The sequence below is a fragment of the Genypterus blacodes genome, unplaced genomic scaffold (assembly GCF_046128005.1).
Source record: "Genypterus blacodes isolate CSIRO-AG114 ecotype Tasmania unplaced genomic scaffold, CSIRO-AGI_Gbla_v1 ptg000021l_1, whole genome shotgun sequence".
In the NCBI taxonomy this organism is placed as follows: domain Eukaryota; kingdom Metazoa; phylum Chordata; class Actinopteri; order Ophidiiformes; family Ophidiidae; genus Genypterus; species Genypterus blacodes.
Window position 1 is genome coordinate 7,940,347 of NW_027466834.1, and position 19,802 is coordinate 7,960,148.

Here is a 19,802-nt window from a genome sequence, read left to right on the forward strand (position 1 = left end):
TGTGATGTGAGAAGGCTCCAGTTAAAGCATATAGAGCAGGAAATACATAAACAGATGTTTCAGGGTAAAATATCATAGCAAACTACTCTCTGAGGCAATGATTTCCTTTTCCACTTTACTGCACAAATTTCACAATAGAAATATGCCCTAAGAATGCTACAAATATTTGTGATTTATATCCGCAAATGTATTTTCCAATTGATTTGTTATATCCAAATGTTAAGGTGCTTTTACCTTCAGAAACACATTAAATAGCACCGGCTCTTCCACAGGCATTTATCACTTCAATTTCAGTACTCTTCACACGTTTTTCACAGAGGAACTTAAGATCAAGCGTCAAGACAAATCACTACTCTCATTACATTAATGGAAATGTTAATTGAAGATCTGTACAGTCAAATTATCACAATTATTGATCAAAGACTGCAGGAAGAAGCTTCAACAGCTGTGGCGAGAAGGAACAGACTGTTCAGTGAAACTACACAGTTTCTCATTAGCCAGGTTTGCAGCCCAGAGCAGAGCCAAGCTGAAACAGGTCAGGGTTTGAGACCAAAAGGTTGGGTTTTATTCCCTGAGCTCTATGATAATGTTGACAATGTGATGGGAAGAATGTATTTATATCTAAACATTATATTCCTCCAAACAATGGCTGCCAGTTAATATGAAAACTTTGTTATTAAGCTATTAAAATTTCTGACCTAGATACTTCCTTCTCTCACTCTCCCTGCTGAACAGACAAAAAGCACGAGAGTCTTTGATCTGTCGGAGAATTTATGCCAAACTATCAGGCTTTGGTAGGATTTGTCTCAAGTTGTTGCCGAGGAGATTTGCTCGACCTCTTGGCAGGTTGACGGCTTAAGTCAGTCCACAAGAGGAGCAGCATCATTTTCTGTGAGTGAGGAAGGAGAGAGACACTTCAAGGAGGGTGTAGTTTCCTAAGCTCTTAATTGTCCATTTACCATGTACCCCAATTAGGTACTATTTTTTTATGCCTGTCAAACTTCTGCTCCTAGTATGACAACTACAGATTCTTTTGATGGTTACAATCACAAATTTGCCATGTGAACTGTGAGTTAATCTGTTGTCAAAGGGAGGGGCAATATAACCAGGATACATGTGCACTGTGAGAGATTTGTGTCATGGAATGGATCCAACCAAACCATCCATACCAGTAGACCCCATTTTAATTGTCACACACATCACCCCAAGCATCAACACTATCTGTGTAGTTTGTTTTGTGTGTTGTATCTTTATCACTGATCATATATCCCACATGTGCACTGACAGCTAATTGTGTTGCTGTAGTACATTCCAGTTGCAACAGTGTCAATAGTGGCATCCCTGTGTCGGCACCAATAAATGTGATAGATTTAACCGACAGTTTAATACGAGGGGTTGTTTGTGGTGGCCTGTGGATTTCCGACAAGGAAGAGCAAAGGAAGCATAATTCTGAGGAATCCCTTCTGAGAGCTGCCATAGCTGCTCCATTCGAAATTATTCTTGGCACTCACTGACATTTTTCTTCAACATTTCAGAAGGGTTTAGTGGTTGATAACTAAGTCATTCAGACTGTTTGATCCATTGTTTGCGTTTCTGTTGTAGCTTTCATATTCTTTCTCCTACAATATGCACTACAGTGTATCAGCAAATTGATGAGACGTATATCTTGCAGCAACTGTATTTGTGTTACCCTTAAAATGAGCTCTTTCACAATTTTAACAATTTCATATGCTAATGTTGTTATTTGGTTTGAATGTAGCCTATTTAATCAGCTGTAGTAGACTTGTCCAATCAGAAACAGATTTGCGGGGAAGCTGTTCTTTCCCCTCACTTCTCAGAGTAGAATCAACGGAATTGGAATGTTCTTAAAGATGGTCCACCCAGATCAATTTCTGGGTGATGCAAGGAACAAAAACGATCAAGTAAGACCTTTGATATACACCCGGAGTAAGGGAGAGATGGACCCTGGATGAAAGGGAGAAAACTTTACTTTTACTAACTCCACTTTGTCTCTGCTGTGTGGGAAATGTGTGATATCTGCATTGTACCCTCAGGTTTACAAAAATGTCACACGGAAAGTTCAAAAAATATTCAAATGTCTCCCGTTGCGTTCTGTGCTGATCTGCTGACAGTCAGTCCGCTATAAAGAGGGAAGCAAGTAATCTGAAGTGCCATTAAGAAAGTTTGTGTAATTAAATTAGGTCTCATCGCCAGTGAGTGCTCTTTCATCAGTTGTCCCATAACTATTTCACCTCAACTAATGGACTCTCAATGAACAGGAAGACTTCAGCCTGACAACGGCTTGACTACACTTATATACCGTATATCTATATAAGGTATATACTGTACATGTTTATAGTGATCATGGCAAATAATCCTGTGAACAGTTATGAAAAACAATACTTACACTTCTAAATGTAGTGAGTACCTTCAGGTAGATGCAGTGACAACTTATAGTTTTATAATTTACTGATCCTGCTCATTCTAGCAAAGGACTCAGGTCATTAGTGTCTGATGTGTTAATCAAACAAATGCACTGTGAACCTGCATGTAAAAAACTGGTTATGCACATTCCATCTTTAAGACAGTGATTATTGGACCAGATTCGAAAAATACCATTTCCTGTACAGACAGTTTTGTTTACCTTTACGCTACACTTTTCTATTCACAATCTGTTATGAAAAATAGGAATGCACATTTTATTGAATATTGTTAGTAGTGGATCTGATCCTCAATCTAGCTCCACAGTAGAATTGTATGGGTTCTTCTCTGGGCCGTGTCTCATCCCTCCGCCAAGGGACCAAGGCTCTGAGGTCTTCAGTTCTACATTTACTGCAAAATACATTTTAAGTTGTTTTCTTCTACTTGCTTTGGAAATAGAACCTCAAGCAGCCGAGTCATCCATTTTTCAGCAGCCGCCTTTTCACTCTTCACTTTGGTCATATTCAAGTCAAAAGGGAAGGGACTTTAAAGGAGAGAGACAGGGAACTGAAATATCAGGCACAAAAATTGGCAGGTAGCTTTTGCGGGTGCATTGTAGGAAAGGAGACAGACTGACTGACTGCAAGGATGAGGGAGTGTGTATGAAGGAGAGTGGTGCGCCTTAAAGGCTGACCCGGCAGGGACAATCGGCGTGCTTACCTTCATATCAGCCATAAATTACCCTTGTCTGCACAGCGTCATGCACAGAGCAACACCGACGAACGATGCCGGATATAATGAGCAATATATTGATGGAGAACTTTGAGAGGATGTGATGATGGAAGGCAAAATTATTTGCCTGCTTGCTTTGATAAGTTTTTAATGGCAGTAGATGTTCATTACCAGAGATTTGATTGACTGCCAACATTCAGACATGCCGGGCCAGTTAAATACCACACAATCCCCAGATGGCTGCAATGTAATAGATATAAACCTAACAAGGAAAAAGTTGATGATACTTTTGGTGAACTTTTGCTTACCAATTTCAAAAGTTGCCCCAAAGTTCAAATGGCCGTACACACACTGCAGCAGTGCAGATTTGTTTGCTCAGAAGTTTGCCACAAGTAAGTGAATACAACAAAATGGATTTTCTTCAGAAGCACGCTCTGTCCTCTCCTTTCCCTTCTCTCTCTCCCGGGCACTCTTGCACTCTCTCTCTTTCTCTCTCCCTGGGTCTCTCTAATCCATTTTCCACACAGCACATTAGAAATTAACCCAACAAAAATATACCAAACCCGGCAATGGACTCAGTCTCATAACCCCACAACTCCCAGCATTTGGGCTGAGTCATGAGTTGGTAACAGGGATAAGTGTGGTGTAAGGATTGTAGTCTTTATCTTTAGGGGAGACACCTTATAGCTATTCAGCCTTCAGTACTATCATTGTACAACTCTCCTCCAGAAGTGAACCATTTTTGCTTTGTTCCTTTGTTTTCATTATCGGATAACTACAATTGCACAAAAACACAGCCTTTGCATTAAGTTGATTCTGCATCTTTCCCTACAATACCCTTTCTCTGTCCAGGTGCAATGAGAATGGGCTGATTAGCCCCCAGTCAGGTGGTTGGAAGTGCTTTTCATTTCTAGCAGCATGCCAAATGTGCAGTAAAGTGGGCAAGAGTGGGAGGGGTGAGAGACGGGCAGGGAGAGGCTTAAGTCATATTGTTACTATACCAGTATGTAATTAAAGGAATGCTATGAGACGGCAAGAGGAGAGGGAATTATGTGCCATGACGCGGGAATAAATTGCTTTTTGTTATTCATCAGTTCTGGTTGCTACTGAAGCAATGAGGTGCTATTTTGCAACTTATTGTTTTCATTGTATATACCTAGTTAATGTTTTCATTGTCTATCGTTTTACTCAGGACTGGTAATTTATGAATATTAGTTTATACTCAAATAAGAACTATGGTGTATTCAAACAAACTATTCACCAACAGGAGAGAATTTTTAGTTAGATTTTCATGTGAGCATCTTAAACATAAAAAGAGCATTCATCAAAAAACTGTAAGTTGAGACTTACCTTAATATCAAATGACTTTTTATTTACACACTACCATGTCAATGTTTTGTAGATTAAAGCTTTCCTTATAAAGTTAGAGCGACTTTTTGCAACCATGGCCCCTCCTCCTGCTGCAAGTGAGTGAATAGTCCCACAGCTGACAATGCCCAAGAAAAGCAGATGAGCAGCAGAAAGATGTTTAGAAACATGTCCAACCCAGAATTTCAAAATGACACAACCCAGGCTTTATGAATGAGGCTCAGTCAGTTTAGAATAGTGCTGAGTTTTTGTGAATTCCTCCAGTGGGTCTTTGTTTGCCACACTCAGTAGGGTGTCTACAGTCGTTGAGTGCATTTGGCAGAGCACCGCCTCAAGTGGATGTCACACAGCCAGCAGCGTTAGTGAGGCAAAATGAGTGCAGAGCATTTTAAGGGTTATTGTAGAAACTTGGTCAAATACAGATCAAACATGTTGAATCCATATTTGGGCACATTTTTGCCCAGATTGCCTGATTCAAGCTGAGACATTGGACCAACTGCAAAGAAGCGACTCCTGTGGTGTTGCCACCCATGGAGACAGTGAAAAGAACAATCAAGAAATGAAATATTAAACTGCTTCTATCACGCAACTTTTAGATTATTTCTCCCTATCTCTCTCGCTTGTTTGCCCGCTCACGTTTCACCATCACCATCATCTTGGCTCTCACTGTGGGTAGAACTCCACGCCAATTAAATGTTCCCACTAATGCACATTGTTTGTTTGTTAGTTTTGTCATGCTTTCACTGGACATTCCTTTCTGAGAAGGTCAAATTCTAATGAAGTGTCTGTAGTTGTAACCCTCAATGACATTTGTCTCTGATTAAACTCAAACTAAAGCGCTCACATAATTGCACATGTAGAACCTTTTCTTAACTGCTACACACCTTCTTCACTCACGCATTCTTATCGCACCCTTTTACAGGTCCATACTTTGCATACAGTTTGAACACAAGGACAAAGACAAGGTTTTAGTGACAGATGATTGATGTGACATACTGCCTCATTTGCGTTTCCCCTTCTCGGCTCTGTCATGTTTCTTTCCCTTGCATGTATCTGCCGTGCTGTGCTGCGCTGCTACAGAGCAGAAAAGTACTCAGGTGTGACGTGGCTAAACTATCCACATGGCCTAAAGCAGTAGTCGGCCAAAACTGAGCAGCTCAGCTCGGTTTAAAGTAGAAATCCATCCCAAAGTGGCTGACCAAGGTCCTTGTCTCCGACCCTAAAGGAGTAACCAATCTTTCACACACAGTAGTTCTCAAATCTGTCACTCTGAGAATTTCCAACACACTTCAAAGTATACGGTTAAAGGTCTTATGCCTGTTGCATGACTTAGACTTGCTTGTTTCTGTCCACTCCCCTTCTTTCTTTCCCCTTTCTCTCACTTTCCTAGCTGCAAATTGCACAATAACCGCATGTCTCTTGTGCACTGTTCTTATGTCTATGGCTCGCACACACTCCAGCAGTTCTCTGATTGAAACGATTTACATTGGCTCGGTGCCGTCCAATCTGTGGAAGATCTAGCTGACAGGAAAAAACAGGACATGATAGAGAGACAGGTAAAGACGATACAAAGACTAGAAGCAAGGATGGGGACAGAAGGAACAATGCAGAAACAGTGGCAAGACATGCTGGTAGTGAGACATCAGACCATATAAAGTGTTTTTATAATATACTTTCAGCGTTGTCACTTTAAGAGCAGTGAGCTACAGAAACCATAAACCAACAAATACTGACACTTTAAAATAACTGTATTAAGCTCTTAGGCGTGACTGCCGGTAGTGTGTGTGTGTGTGTGTGTGTGTGTGTGTGTGTGTGTGTGTGTGTGTGTGTGTGTGTGTGTGTGTGTGTGTGTGTGTGTTTGTATTTTGAAGGGGTGTTTGCAAACGCTGTAGAATGCTTCACACTACCTATGATGAAATGACAAAAGAGCTGTCAGGTGACACAGTGCACAGTATGATCCTGACAAACTGAGGTTCTGAGCAGCAGAGACAACCCATGTTGATGACGTGTGTTAGACCAAAAGTAAAGTTCTATTTTCAATGAGAGATCAAGGGAAAACTTCACCACCACTGCCTGTGAGCACTGCATATCACAGACCTGTCCAAAAAATGGGTTTCTTTGTGGGACAGTGTACACGCAACAAAAAACAGTTAGGATTTGTGCGACCTAATGAAAAGAAACGCCACATGAAGCATTGTATACCCACACATCTGCGTGACTGACTGAAATGAAGGTACGCAGGACATTGTTATTTTGAGATTCTCCCATATTGCACAGGAGCATTGCGGCGCTCATCATAATAAGCTCCTGTTCCATTCTCAGCCTATAACTGATAAGACAGTGTTTTGTTCTCAGAGCAGTCTGGGGAAGGAGTCTGAGTCTGAGAGTGGAATGTTTTTCCTCGGATGCCGAACAGCTTCCACTGCTGCTGTTCTTCTTTTTCCTCCTCTGCCCCATCCGACCAAGCACCTGTCTTGCCCTCTGACCTCTCCCAGCTTCCTTTCTTTCTCTCCCCTGTTGATGACGAGGCCTTTTGAACTCACTGCTGTTTTCCGTCTGCTCTCAGGTGACCGCCTTTGACTGTGATGTATGATACATTTTGTGTACTACTAAATCCTTCACCCATACTGTTCCTGTATCTTATTGAGTCTGTTTGTGTGTGTTTTGTTTATTTGGTTTCATTCCTTTTGTTACCAAGGATAAGATACTGCTATACTACTCCCTATGACAATTTGATACCCTGCGCTCAGGACCATGCTAACGTTTGCCATTTACAGCAGCACTAGTATCGCAGAGGTACAGAGATTCCGGCATGCTCACCATCCACAATAGCCACCATCCACAGTAAACAGAAGGGAAAGAAAATGAAGAGGGACATGACAAGTTCCGTCTGTAGGGAGGAAGGATGGAGAATCTTTTTTTCAGTTTAATTGACAGATGCAGAGGTTGGTTGGAAGAAATGGATAGAAACAAAACAAAAAGTTCAGCTCTGCCCAGTGGCCTCCCTCTGCCGCAACCAGTCATGTTCTATTTTGACCAATTGCAGCCTTGGGGGAGATATGAGAAGTAGACAGTTTGGCATGAGGGTCCTACAAGAAGAAAACAGAACCAGCCTGACTCAATTTGTCTTCAGGCTCTCAACGCTCAACCTTTTAGCCATCAGAGTTCTATCTCTGCTTGGGCTTTTAATGTAGTATTGGTGAGATAGAATAGAGTTGTGAGAATTTATTGCAGTGGGTACAAAGTAATCTCACTCGAACAGAGCAGAGCCTCTTGGAACCTTTTACCTTACTTATGTGTTTGTATTTGCATTTAAATGTTCACAAATGGAGTTTATCTGTCTTTAGTGGTGCTGCGCCAAGTCTGTTGGCTTAAAGCTCTCATAGGAACGCATGTTGTTTGACACTGATCTTTGTCTCATTAGGTCTCACCCTCCACTCCTTACTGGGCATCTCCACAGACAGCAGTCTAGCTGTTCCAGTGTTCCCAGTTGATCACAAATTGAAATACTTCAATTAGTGTTGAAAGCCACGGCTCTCAAACCCCTAAAAGAAGAGATGCCTGCAACATCCTGATACAGGTGTTTGCCTAATGAAGTAAGACTCCCAAAAAAAGGATGACTTAAAGTTTCTTTCCTTTAATAGCTCAGTTTATCTGGGGTAAGCCAAAAGGCAACATAATAAATATTTTACAGGGATTAAGAGTACAAGCTTGTTACAAATGCATGATTATATTCTTTGCATATTTTCACATTATGTAAATCACTGTGTGACCCCCCAAAATCAACTCACAGCTCCCCGGGGGAAGGTGCAGACCCTGAGGTTGAGAACCTCGGCTCCACCACTCCAAACCAATTTACCTCTTAAGCGATAGTGAATAAGTAGAGTTGCTTGACCCGACCAGTCAACCTTGATTGTTATAGCTAATCTGTGAAACTTAATGATGCACACTCGGAGAGGTCATGAACATCCGTCCCCAGGAAACACACTCAGGCTTACGCAGCATAAAAACAGGCTTAGCTTTAAAGGAGATTGAAGGGGGAATGAATGAATTCAGCATATGTTTGGGGAGTTTCTTATGGACTATAACCAGATCTGCAGCTCTCCATGTTTGACATGGGAGCCGTTAAGGTAGCTGTCTGGTACCTGTGTGTGTGTGTGTGTGTGTGTGTGTGTGTGTGTGTGTGTGTGTGTGTGTGTGTGTGTGTGTGTGTGTGTGTGTGTGTGTGTGTGTGTGTGTGTGTGTGTGTGTGTGTGTGTGTGTGTGTGTGTGTGAGAGAGAGAGAGAGAGAGACTGGTTTGATTTTTTTGAACCCTTCAGCTTCGTCTGAATCCTCTCATTTCATTGGCATGCATAACAATTGAAGAGACAAGTGTTACAAGAAGGAAGACATCTCCATGTAGTCCCAAGCTGATTGTTGAGTGGCTCATTTGAGGGCTAGGTGTGCATGATCTGATGACCCATAAATGATGCAGTGAAAAGGTTGTAACATCAGTCTTTCATAAGATATTTTGAGATGAACATGTTGAGGTTTAGTTTGTCGTTGTCTTTCCCAAGTGTGTGCTCTGCCCTCAGAAGGTGGCGTAGCTTCTTATAGGGCCAAGCAACATTAAAGAGACACTGTCGAGAAGTTGCTTGTTACATTGCCTAAATGATGATGAAAGCTTGGAGTGTTCTGGCTCCAGACATGACTGTTCTGGTTTTGTTTCTTCTGTGTGAATCCAAAACGAACGAATGTTTAAAGTAAATTCTTCCTCTTAAGATATCAACATAACTGGTTAGCAGAGAAGCATGCTGTATTAGTGCCACTCATAGGAGGCAGCAGCAACACTTCATACTTAAGTGAAAGCAAACAAGAACAATAATCAGCATTTATGCAAAGAGCTTGCCTTTATGGCACTCATCACATAGCTTTTATCTCCTCCATAAATTATCTCCATCTCTATTACCTCAAATTGCCTCTCTCTTTCCCACCCACACCTGCTATTTACACATTCACACACACCAACATATGCAGCACTTTGGCCCTAATGTAAGTTGATGTATAAGTAGGTGATAAGACTTATATTTGTCCTCTTGCTCCCATGTGCCTCTGAGTTTTTGACAGATAGATAGATGGAGCTGTACCACATTATTGTTGTTTTTGGGGGGGTTTGTTTATATGGTAGGTGTATCAAGCAAAACATAGCAGCAGCAGCAGCAGCTTATCAGTGAAATGGCTAATGGCTCTCTATGGAATGACACAATATGGTGAAGTCAACAAAAACGCACAGCATTTTCAGCTCAAAATCTTTGCACCTCTATGTGACTCAGAATTTATACCAATCGTTTTCCTTTCTTAAGAGTTTCTCAGTAGGATTAAGTGAGAAGAACAGGAATGGTTCCTCATAGGTTAGTATTGTAATACAACTGTGACCCTGGATAACCTTTAATGAGACGGCTTGACAGGGAGACAGATGCACCAGACTCCTGCCAGCCTCGACCGGGCTCCTTTGTGTCCTCTTACTGCCAAGGGCAGTCCCTTACCAAAACACACACACACGCAGACACACACACACAAACGCACACACACATATTACCTACGGCTAGGCCCTAATGTCATCTATAGCCGCTCAGAGCAGTCCCTAAGGATGTAGCTATGGCAGTCCAGTGGAAAGAGCAATATTATGGCCTGCTCTCTCTAACATTGGGGTCATAATATGTGTCTCACGACACAGCACTTTCTGCCACTCAAGCAAAAATCTGGACAAATCACCCTCGCTGTCTCGAGAATTGTTTCACAGTGTAAGCAGAACATATACAGGCTACTTTTGCCATTGCTAGGTCTCATCTACATCGTGCATTAGAAGACGAGATATGTTATCTGGATTGAAGTACAAATGTGTGTGGCAGAACTCATTGCAATTGGAATGCACTCTGACCAGATATGGATGTGAATTGTTGTCAAAACTAGCCACATGCATGTAAGTGCAGTCTGTACAGTGGAGACTTGTTGAGATAAAATCTGGCCACAGGTTGAAAACATCACCCTGGTCGGCTTGCAGCCCCCAGGAATTGTGCTTCGCCATAAATGGTGCATGCACCCAACACTAACATCGAGCTTAAAATAAGTAATTAGTTATTAAAAATCAGGATGGATGAAGCTCTTTCATGGAGGCAACACAGGTGTGATCTCCCCACAACACAGAAGGCAGAAAACAAGCAGCACAAAGACTTTAAATGGGAGGTGTAAATGCATGTCAGCACCATTTTAAAGATAACATTAAAATGGGCCTTTGTGTGTGTGTGTGTGTGTGTGTGTGTGTTTGTGTGTGTGTGTGTGTGTGTGTGTGTGTGTTATGTGTTGGATATGTGTATTCTACCAAACAAATTATTTCACTGCTGTGTTTGTGTACTTTTGTGTTTGTATAAACACACTACTATATCCAGATATGAGTATTGCTAATGGCTTTTTAATGCTTTTCTAATTTGCCCTGTAAAGGGCTCTAATGGAGTGTTCCCATGTTTGCATAGAGATGAGACGCTGGATCTGAGTCATTTAGTGGTTACGCTAGATGGAAGCCTTTGACATTATGACTTTAAAATGATTTTATGAAACACAATACATTGAAATTTCTCTTCTACAGTCTGCATGAGTCTGTAATGAATCTGTACGCTACAAAGCCCGTCTTCAAAAAACAAGTTGCCAGTGTTTGCTTTTTAGAAGAAATGTGTGAGCTTACTGTATGTAGAATGAAGATGAACATCCATTAACATTCAAGGGGCGATTTTAGAGATGAATTCTGCCTGGATGAGCTGCAGTAAGCTGTATGTATTCAAACAGTGGCCACTTCATACAATCAGGTGCAATCCAATAAATCCTAAACCTCAGATTTTGTATCGTATTTCAAGTAGTTGACAAGACTAGATTCCTAGTCTAATTCCCTTTTAGGACTTTTGCTTCAGTTGTAAGTTGTATGTGATCATACTGTATATGCAGCAGGCCTCGTTGTATTTGTGTGCATGTGTGTCACAAGCTGATAATGACCAAATGTTGACACAATGAAGAGATCACAGTGTGTGTCTGATAGTTTAGTCAAAGATAGGGTGATATATACAGTATACTGTATACTATATACATATGTCACCCACTTACCTGGACTCTCTCATTCAAGTTATGCTCACTCACTCTCATTCTGTTCTGCCAACAAGCGGCACTACCATCACAACGACACCCTAAATCTTAGGGCGTCGTTGTGATGGTGGAACACTTCTCCTTTGTTGTCCCAAGGTGGTAGAATGAGTTACCAAACTCAATTTGATCCACTGAGTCCATCTCTGTCTGTTTAAAAACACTTAAAGAACCAACTCTTTTGTGGACACCCTAATCCTACCTGTTTATTTAAAAAACACAAAATCTCTCTCTCTATTTACTGTATACCTCCTCCAGGCTCTGCCTCTTGGCACCTATGTCCTTTTGTTCAACTAGAACTGAGATTATTGGCACTTTCTTCTCTCTAGTCTTGAGTTTGTGTTGAATGTAAAACATAAGATTTGTCATTTATAATGACGAAGATGGAATTATACTGCACGTGTGTATATGTGTGTGGCGTATGTATATAGGAGTGGTACTTTGAAATATGTGTTGTTATTGTGCTACATTCACCCTCACCACAGTACATACAGGATCTGCTGGTTAACAGCAGTCACTGGCAGGGAAAGTGTGTGTTAGTTAGGGTGAGGGAGGTGCTAGCAGGGGTTGATTGCGAAGCCATTTCCCAAGGCTTTGTCATGCTCTGTTACCTAAAAGCTCCATTTCAAAGACAATTTGTCTACAGCTGAGAACTCTGGCAAAGAGTGGCCTTGTAAAACAAAAGGTCTGTGTGTGTGTGTGTGTGTGTGTGTGTGTGTGTGTGTGTGTGTGTGTGTGTGAGTGAGACATTTTCACCTGCATATGTGTGTTTTCTCTTGTCATCGGAAGAAATACTTATGTTTGAGGAATATGAGAGAAATAGAATAGAAAAGATTGATTTGATGTAATCTGAGGTGTTGTGTGTTGTTTGCTTGTGTTATCTTGTTTACTAACCTGTAAAAAAGATTAAATTCTACATTAACTGGGAAAACCTCACAATTGTAATTACCGAGATAAAGCTAGAAGATTAAATGAAGGTCAAGTCAGCTTTTATTTTGAAAGAAACTCCGCTGTGTGCTGTGAAGGTGTGTGAAATTGACCTTGGAGAATTAAACTTAAAAGTTTTCGTTATCAGCAGCAAAACATTTTTCAAACATTGTACAACCAATAAAAAAGCTAATTGTACTTGAACCAAATCTCTATTTAATAGTGGGCCAGCCTGTTGTTACTGCTGCTGAATCAGAACACAGGCTGGTGCCCAATGAATAAAAAATACAAAGCTCTCACCAAAGTTACGCAGTGTGGTGGGTTGTGTGTCTGTCAAATTGCAGAGCAAAATATTCTCATCGGATCCCATTATATAATGTGTATTGTATGTAGTAATGATGACAAATATCTTGCGCTTCCCCCCCCCCGAGTGTAATTCATCTTTAAAAACATTTGAGTTTTGTTCCCTTCCATCGTTCAACAAATCAAATCTTTATGATAAGATGTAGTTTGCAGTGATTTTCAATAATATGAACGCTGAAGAAATTCTGGAACATGCTGTAATCTAATTCTAGTTCATTTCTAAATTCCGAGGTTAAGATAGGAAAGAAGTTGCTGGAAGTTTGAAGGAGTTTCAGTGTTGAATGGAGATGATTTCTTTAGTTGTTCACATTGCCGCCCTTAGATACCACAATTAGTCCTACAGACTCACATAAACGTCTGCATGCAAGTATGTGAGAAACCCTGCTTCACGTATATTTATAGAAGCAATACAAATGGAGAAAAAAGCTTTCCTGCAAGATTCATTCAGTAGATGTACTTCTATGTTGCAAAGCATTTTTCAGTTGTTCCTTTTGTGTGTGTGTGTGATTTTCAGATATGCTATCCTGCGTGACCCAGCAGGCTGGCTGAGTGTGAACCCAGTCAGAGGGACTGTCAACACTTCAGCCTCACTGGACCGAGAGTCCCCATATGTCCATGACAACAAATACACAGCTGTCTTCATCGCCACAGACAACGGTGAGTAGGAGGCACGCAATATAAAGCAGAGGTCACAAACGCAAAAACAAACACACGACACACTTACAGTATATAATCACGTTACATTTCAGCTCAACTGCTACTTTACAATCATTACAATCAATCTGTTTACAATCAACAAACTCCTACACTGCATTTTGGAGTTGACTGACTTAACAAGCTGTGTGAGTTCCATTTTCAAAAAAGGTCACGTATAATTATGAAAGCAATACAAATGGGGTAAAAAAGCTTTCCTGCTAGATTCATTCAGTAGATGTCCTTGTGTTTATGTTGCAAAGCATTTTCCTGGTTTTCCGCAAGTTTTCCGTTTTCACTGCAGACGCCTTTGCAGCACATGAAAAAGTAGACATCCAACAAAGCCCGGCTCTGCGTAAGCTCCTGCAAAGTCAAGTCAGTTTTATTAAGATAGCAGATTTCATACAATGTAAGCTCAATGTGCTTCACTCACAATAATCATGAACAACAAACAATAGAATAAGAAAAAGGAAATCTGTTGTTGCCCACCCACCAACATAAACATACCCACCCACACATACACAGAGAGAGAGAGAGAGAGATGGAGAGAGAGAGAGAGAGAGAGAGAGAGAGAGAAACTATTTAGGTGCTAAACAATTGAGTGGTATATAAACAGTGAGCAATATTTTGAATTTATGACACAGCCAGATAGGCCAACTGAGTGGTGTAGTCTCTTGAGAAGAATGTTATGTCCACTGGTGCCAAAGGCTGCGGTCAGGTCTAGTAGTACTAAAATGGATGAAAGGTTTATTTGCAGCATTGTTTATCTTGGGATCATTGACTTCTTTGATAAGAGCTGTTTCAGTGCTGAGGTTAGTCCTACAGCCTGGTTGATCATTGGACATCATACAGATTGTTTAGTGATAAATTGCTATCACTACACAGAAGCTATGAGAAGCTTTAAGTGTCGGCTCACCGACCTTTTAGGAGGGGAATGCTGAGGAGGTCATTTGCAAAGGACTCGGCCCGTCTGGCTACAATTTCTCTCTCACGTGGCGGCGCTGACAGTGTCATCTTCCCATGGACAATGTCAGCGCCGTTAGTGGCACTGCCTCTTTTGGACCATATGGTTTCTAGTTTGCTGGGTCGGTGGAGCTGCTGCTCTAAACCATGCAGAGGCACTGATGAAAGCATGGCTTGCCCTAGTGTGTCTCTCACTTTCTCCTTGCCTTTTCCTCTCTGTCTCGTCATCTCCCAGTGCCTATCTTTTTGTCCTCCTCTTTCTCCATCTCTATCAATCTATCTGGTCTCCGGTGCTCAGGGAGATTCTGACAGACCCATTAGTGGAACTGAGAGATTCTATTAGTAGGCTGCAGAATGGCACTGTTGTGCTGGAGAATGCGGCAGGCTTAGAAAGATGAGCAATGAAAGAGGAGTAATGAAGGGACAGGGGGAGGAGGGGGAAGGGTCAAAACAAGAAGAGAAAGGATGGGACATAACGGCGAGATAACGGGAGAGATATAGAGAGCTGGAGAAGTGAGAAAGAGAAAAGTGAGACGGAGATGGAGGAGCAGAGGTAAGAGGCAGCAGAGGAGGAGGAATGAATGAGCTGGAGGTATATGGCTGGAGATATACTGTATGTTTATATGATTTGAAACTTTCTAAAATATTCATTGGCAAACTGGTATGCAGGTCAAAGTTTTTGTCTGATAAATTAGGTTATAACTATTAAAAATGATGACTTTATGTTATAGTATCATTGAAAGAGATGAAGAGAAATAATAAATTCATAACGTCTGTAGAAAAATGCCACTTTGTGTGTGTGTGTGTGTGTTTGTGTGTGTGTGTGTGTGTGTGTGTGTGTGGGGTACAAACATGATCTGAATACTGATAGCAGCTCGACCTCCGGCAGGGCTCCGTCACTGAGCACTCTGTCATTGACGAGACAAATTTGTTCCTTCCCTACAGCCATCTGCGCAATGATTGACAACCCACCAATGTAGACTACAAAACGGATATTGATTGAGCCCTTCATCTTCATCTTTATCTTTGCGCGGAGAACCCGGTTGAATACCTATCAGCCCGGCACTCAAGAGCAGTTGGGCCAAGAGTGCAAGGTGGAGAGACAGAGATGTATTAAAGAGAAAAGGGAAAGGTTAAGAGCGATGTAATGTAGAGAAGTGCTTGATGAGCTGAGGGGAAAGCATTTGCAGGAATTAAAGAAAATCAATTGGAAGAGATCGACTCACAGAGAAGTAAAACAGGGTGATGGAGAGGTCTCCAGCAAAATTGCAGTTCAGTTGATTGATCTAAACCGTCTCCAGGTATCTTTACAGTTACGACAATCACGATTAATCAGTTATAATAAACTACTCAATACAAAACAACAAGTAATTATAGTTAAACGTGATTGATTATTCAGTGGCACCTGACCCGGCGTTAAGCTGAGCTAACTATTGCAGCTCCTTGTAGTTGTGTTACACACCTATAACAAGATATTTCTCAAACTTTATTATTTTTTGATGTGCTTTGCGAGTAGGCAACAGGCCTTGCTCAAGAACGATGCATCACATTAACCCAAACTTTCTGCACTGCTAGATAGCAATGAAAATGTAACGCATCATCACAAAGGTCACAACGCGCCATAAAGCAACATTAAGTGAAATGCACCATTTACTGGAATTTGCTATTTAGATTCCTCCTTCTTGTCTCTCTCACAATAAGAAAGAGACTCTTATGGCCACATATACTTAGAATATATACACATACAAGTACCGACTACTAATTGTAGTGCTGAAAGTCTTCTTCTTACTTATTATAACATATTTCTCAAAATGGAAGGAATCTCCATTTCTTAATTTCTCAAACCACAGTTTCCTCTGAGAACCATCAAGTCCAGTGGTCCATTTGAGCTCACTTGAAAGGGGAAGTACACGTTTAAATATTAAGAATGGTTAGCACCAGATTGACTGTAGCTCCTGGTTAGCAGCATGAGGGCAGGTCGACCGGAGCGTCCCTCCAGGCAGCTACAGATTGTGAAGGATGGAGTGAGCATTGACCAGGGAGATGGAAGCTGGGTTCAAGGAAGAGAGGCGAAGATGATAAGCAGAAGAGTATACTGGAGCCATCACCGGGGGGAGCTTTCGCAGTGGTGCGTTGGTGTGTCTGCGTTACTCTGCAATCACCTGAACCCTAGTTGGCAGTGTCGACCTCAGGGGCAAGGTAGAAGCAAAAGAAGACATTGGTGTATTTCGGTGTAGGTTTCTGGAACAGCAGAGGAGCTATGGCAATTAAACGAGGCGAGGAATGTCCATCTTTGTTTGATTCTTTTTCTTTGTTAGATGAAGAATAAAGCTGGAAAAAAGGAGTAAATGCGAGTCAGGGTCGTCTGTAGTCGACCCTGATCCGCTGTAGTCTGTAGTTACATTTCCACTGGGGTGTGCGGCAGGTTATGACAGAGTCCCGACAGAGAAGGATCGACTTGAGTGATAATCTTGATGTCAAGGTCAGGGGTCGCGCCAGGAGCTAGAATATAAAGCGAACATAGTCTATAGTCAGATGGTTTCACTCTGTTGCCATAGCAATCAGTTCCAGTTGCAGCAGAGGCCGACGGAGGCATTCGTCACTCCATCATGTGCGAAGTTGTCGACTCGAACAACTCGCCCTCTGTGCGAGTGTGTGAGCGTGTGGCTGCACACGTGCATGAATGTGTAAATGTATCCGTGCGTCTCCATGCACTGCTTCACTTCTGTATCTGTGCACCTCGCCGCACATCAAGTGTCTAGATTTCAGAGTTAATGACTCAAAAGCCTCAACCCAGCGGCACCTGGCAGGCCGACGCAGCGTGGCTTTATTGTTTGAGAAGATATTGTTCCTACCTGAGCAGAGGGCTTGACAGGTTGTTTATATAAAGTCTCATCAGTTGCTTCTGCTCGTGCACGCCAACAAATTCTCCGTCTCCTCTTCCGATTCCCCACTTGGACGCCAGCTGTTCCTGAATCTTTACCCCTTTCTTTTTCCGTCACATTAGCTTTTGCATTCAGCGCGGATCAGTGTGTGTAAGTTAGGGTCACTGGATCGCTGTGTGTGTGTGTGTGTGTGTGTGTGTGTGTGTGTGTGTGTGTGTGTGTGTGTGTGTGTGTGTGTGTGTGTGTGTGTGTGTGTGTGTGTGTGTGTGTGTGTGTGTGTGTGTGTGTGTGTGTGTATTTCCATCCTAGTTTAATGTCTTTCTCCTGATACAGTCACTGCCTCTGGAGTCGAGCCCTGCATACACCCCGGCTGCTGCGTTTCTCCTGCTCCTCATTTAAATGTTAAACCGCCATTTGTCATCTGGAGGCATGAATAGATTATCAAAGTCCCAGTTGCATACACACATACTGAAACGCGCACAGCACTCCGTCTTTGCTGCCAATAGACGGGCCATTAGAAGCTCTTCCTTCATGCACGAACGAGCCAAGCAGGCGGGTATATAGACCTCAGAACCAAGGGTGTGGTGGGCGTGTCCTTGTCTGTCTCTACCACAGTGAGGCAATCTGCATACAATCAAATCAGAGCGTTGTTAATTACTGGAATATGAGACACACGCACACACTCCGACTGAGCCGTGTGATCGGTCTCATTCATTCATTGCAGTCAGATCACATCCACAGTTTACATCAAAAGCAGGAGCCAAGTGGAGAGAAGCGATGCTGAATTCTAATGGGTCACGGAACAAACCTCTTTGGCACTTAGGTGAATGTAACATTAAATCGAATTGTGTGTGTATGTGTGTGTATGTCCACGTTTGTCTGTCCATCTCTGTCTGACAGGTCTGCATAATAAGTTCATCTCATATTTCCAAGAGACAAAAACACTGACACTGCTAGTCTGCTGTCAGCAGTGGAGAAACCCCCAGTGTGTGTGTGTGGGTATGTGTGTGTGCGTACACGTTCCTGTGTGTTTCTGGCCGTGTGTGTGTGTGTGTATCGTGTCCGTCTTGTGTGCGTGACGCCTGCCACTGTGCTGCCTCATTGCCATACTAAGTGTTGGGATCAAGCATGTCACTCATTGCCGTAATGGGCTGAGTAATGTCTCTCTCTCAGGCCAATGGTTTTGGTGCTGAGTGTGTGTGTTTGTGTGTCGTGTCACAGCGCACAGCGGGGCTCTTGACTGCAGGCAGGCAATAGACTGGTGTAGTGTCTTGTGCTTAGGCTGCCTCAGTCCAGCAGGGAAATAATAAAGAATTGTGTCAACCCACTGCCGGCTATGCCTAAAGAGGAATAGAAGAGAATACACACAGTCAAGATTACCAGAATACTAGATTCACTAAATGTTATATAAGAACACTCGCAATGGTTTATGGTGGTGCTCCCTCTGAACTAAAGAACAAAGAAGAAGGGGAACATACACTTTATTGATCCCCGACGGGAAATTCTTTGTACACAGGCCTGAAATACACACACATGCTTTACACGCTTATACAATGCAGGTCTCACACACAGGCCTGACATACACACAAGCAAACACAGCTGCAAACGCAACCCGTATGCATGTAGTGACGGAGAGACGCAGAGCGAGGGGGGGCTGCCATTGAAGGTGCCCGGGAGCAATTTTGGGGTCAGGTGCCTTGCTCAAGGGCACCTCGGCAGTGCCCAGGAGACGCGCTGGTCACCAGTCCACCTTCAGCTGGGACACTTGTGACATGAGATCCTCCTCCTCCTCTCATCCTGGGTCAGATCACATCAGGAGTCAAGACATTTAAGGAACACAAGATTAATGTCGACCTTCTGTTATTCAAGCCGGAGCGGGCAGAATCCAGAACACAAGAATGCTTCAGTTTCCCAATACAGAGATCAAATTTGAATGCAAGGTCTAAACAGACACTGGATAGTCTTGCATACTTGTATGAATACCCGTGTTTACTGGCTTTTGTGGAGCCAGCTGTGTCTGTTGTCTAGTGGGGCTTTTAACTTCATAGAGGTATTGGAGATTGGGGAATGTTAACAAACATAGAGGGGTACTGAGTGCAAGGAATGAGCCATGACTGCATACTCTAACCTGCTGGTATTGTCGTAATAGAGTGTGTAATAGAATGGCAGAGACAGAAAGCGGTGTCTCGGTGCCAAGCTAGAACAGGAAATGTTTGAGAATGAGACAATCTGCAGAGGAGAACGGCAAGTAGATATTTGAAAATGGCATAACGATGAAA

At 42.3% G+C, this 19,802-nt stretch overlaps 1 protein-coding gene across 1 annotated transcript in view; it reads left to right on the forward strand.

Annotated features, from left to right (window-relative positions):
• Nucleotides 1–19,802, forward strand: part of cdh13 (cadherin 13, H-cadherin (heart)) — a 220,585-nt gene that overhangs the window by 188,076 nt on the left and 12,707 nt on the right. The window contains exon 16 of the mRNA XM_076142035.1: nt 13,497–13,639. Within this exon, the coding sequence (XP_075998150.1) occupies nt 13,497–13,639 (143 nt within the window). The remainder of the gene's footprint in view (nt 1–13,496; nt 13,640–19,802) is intronic.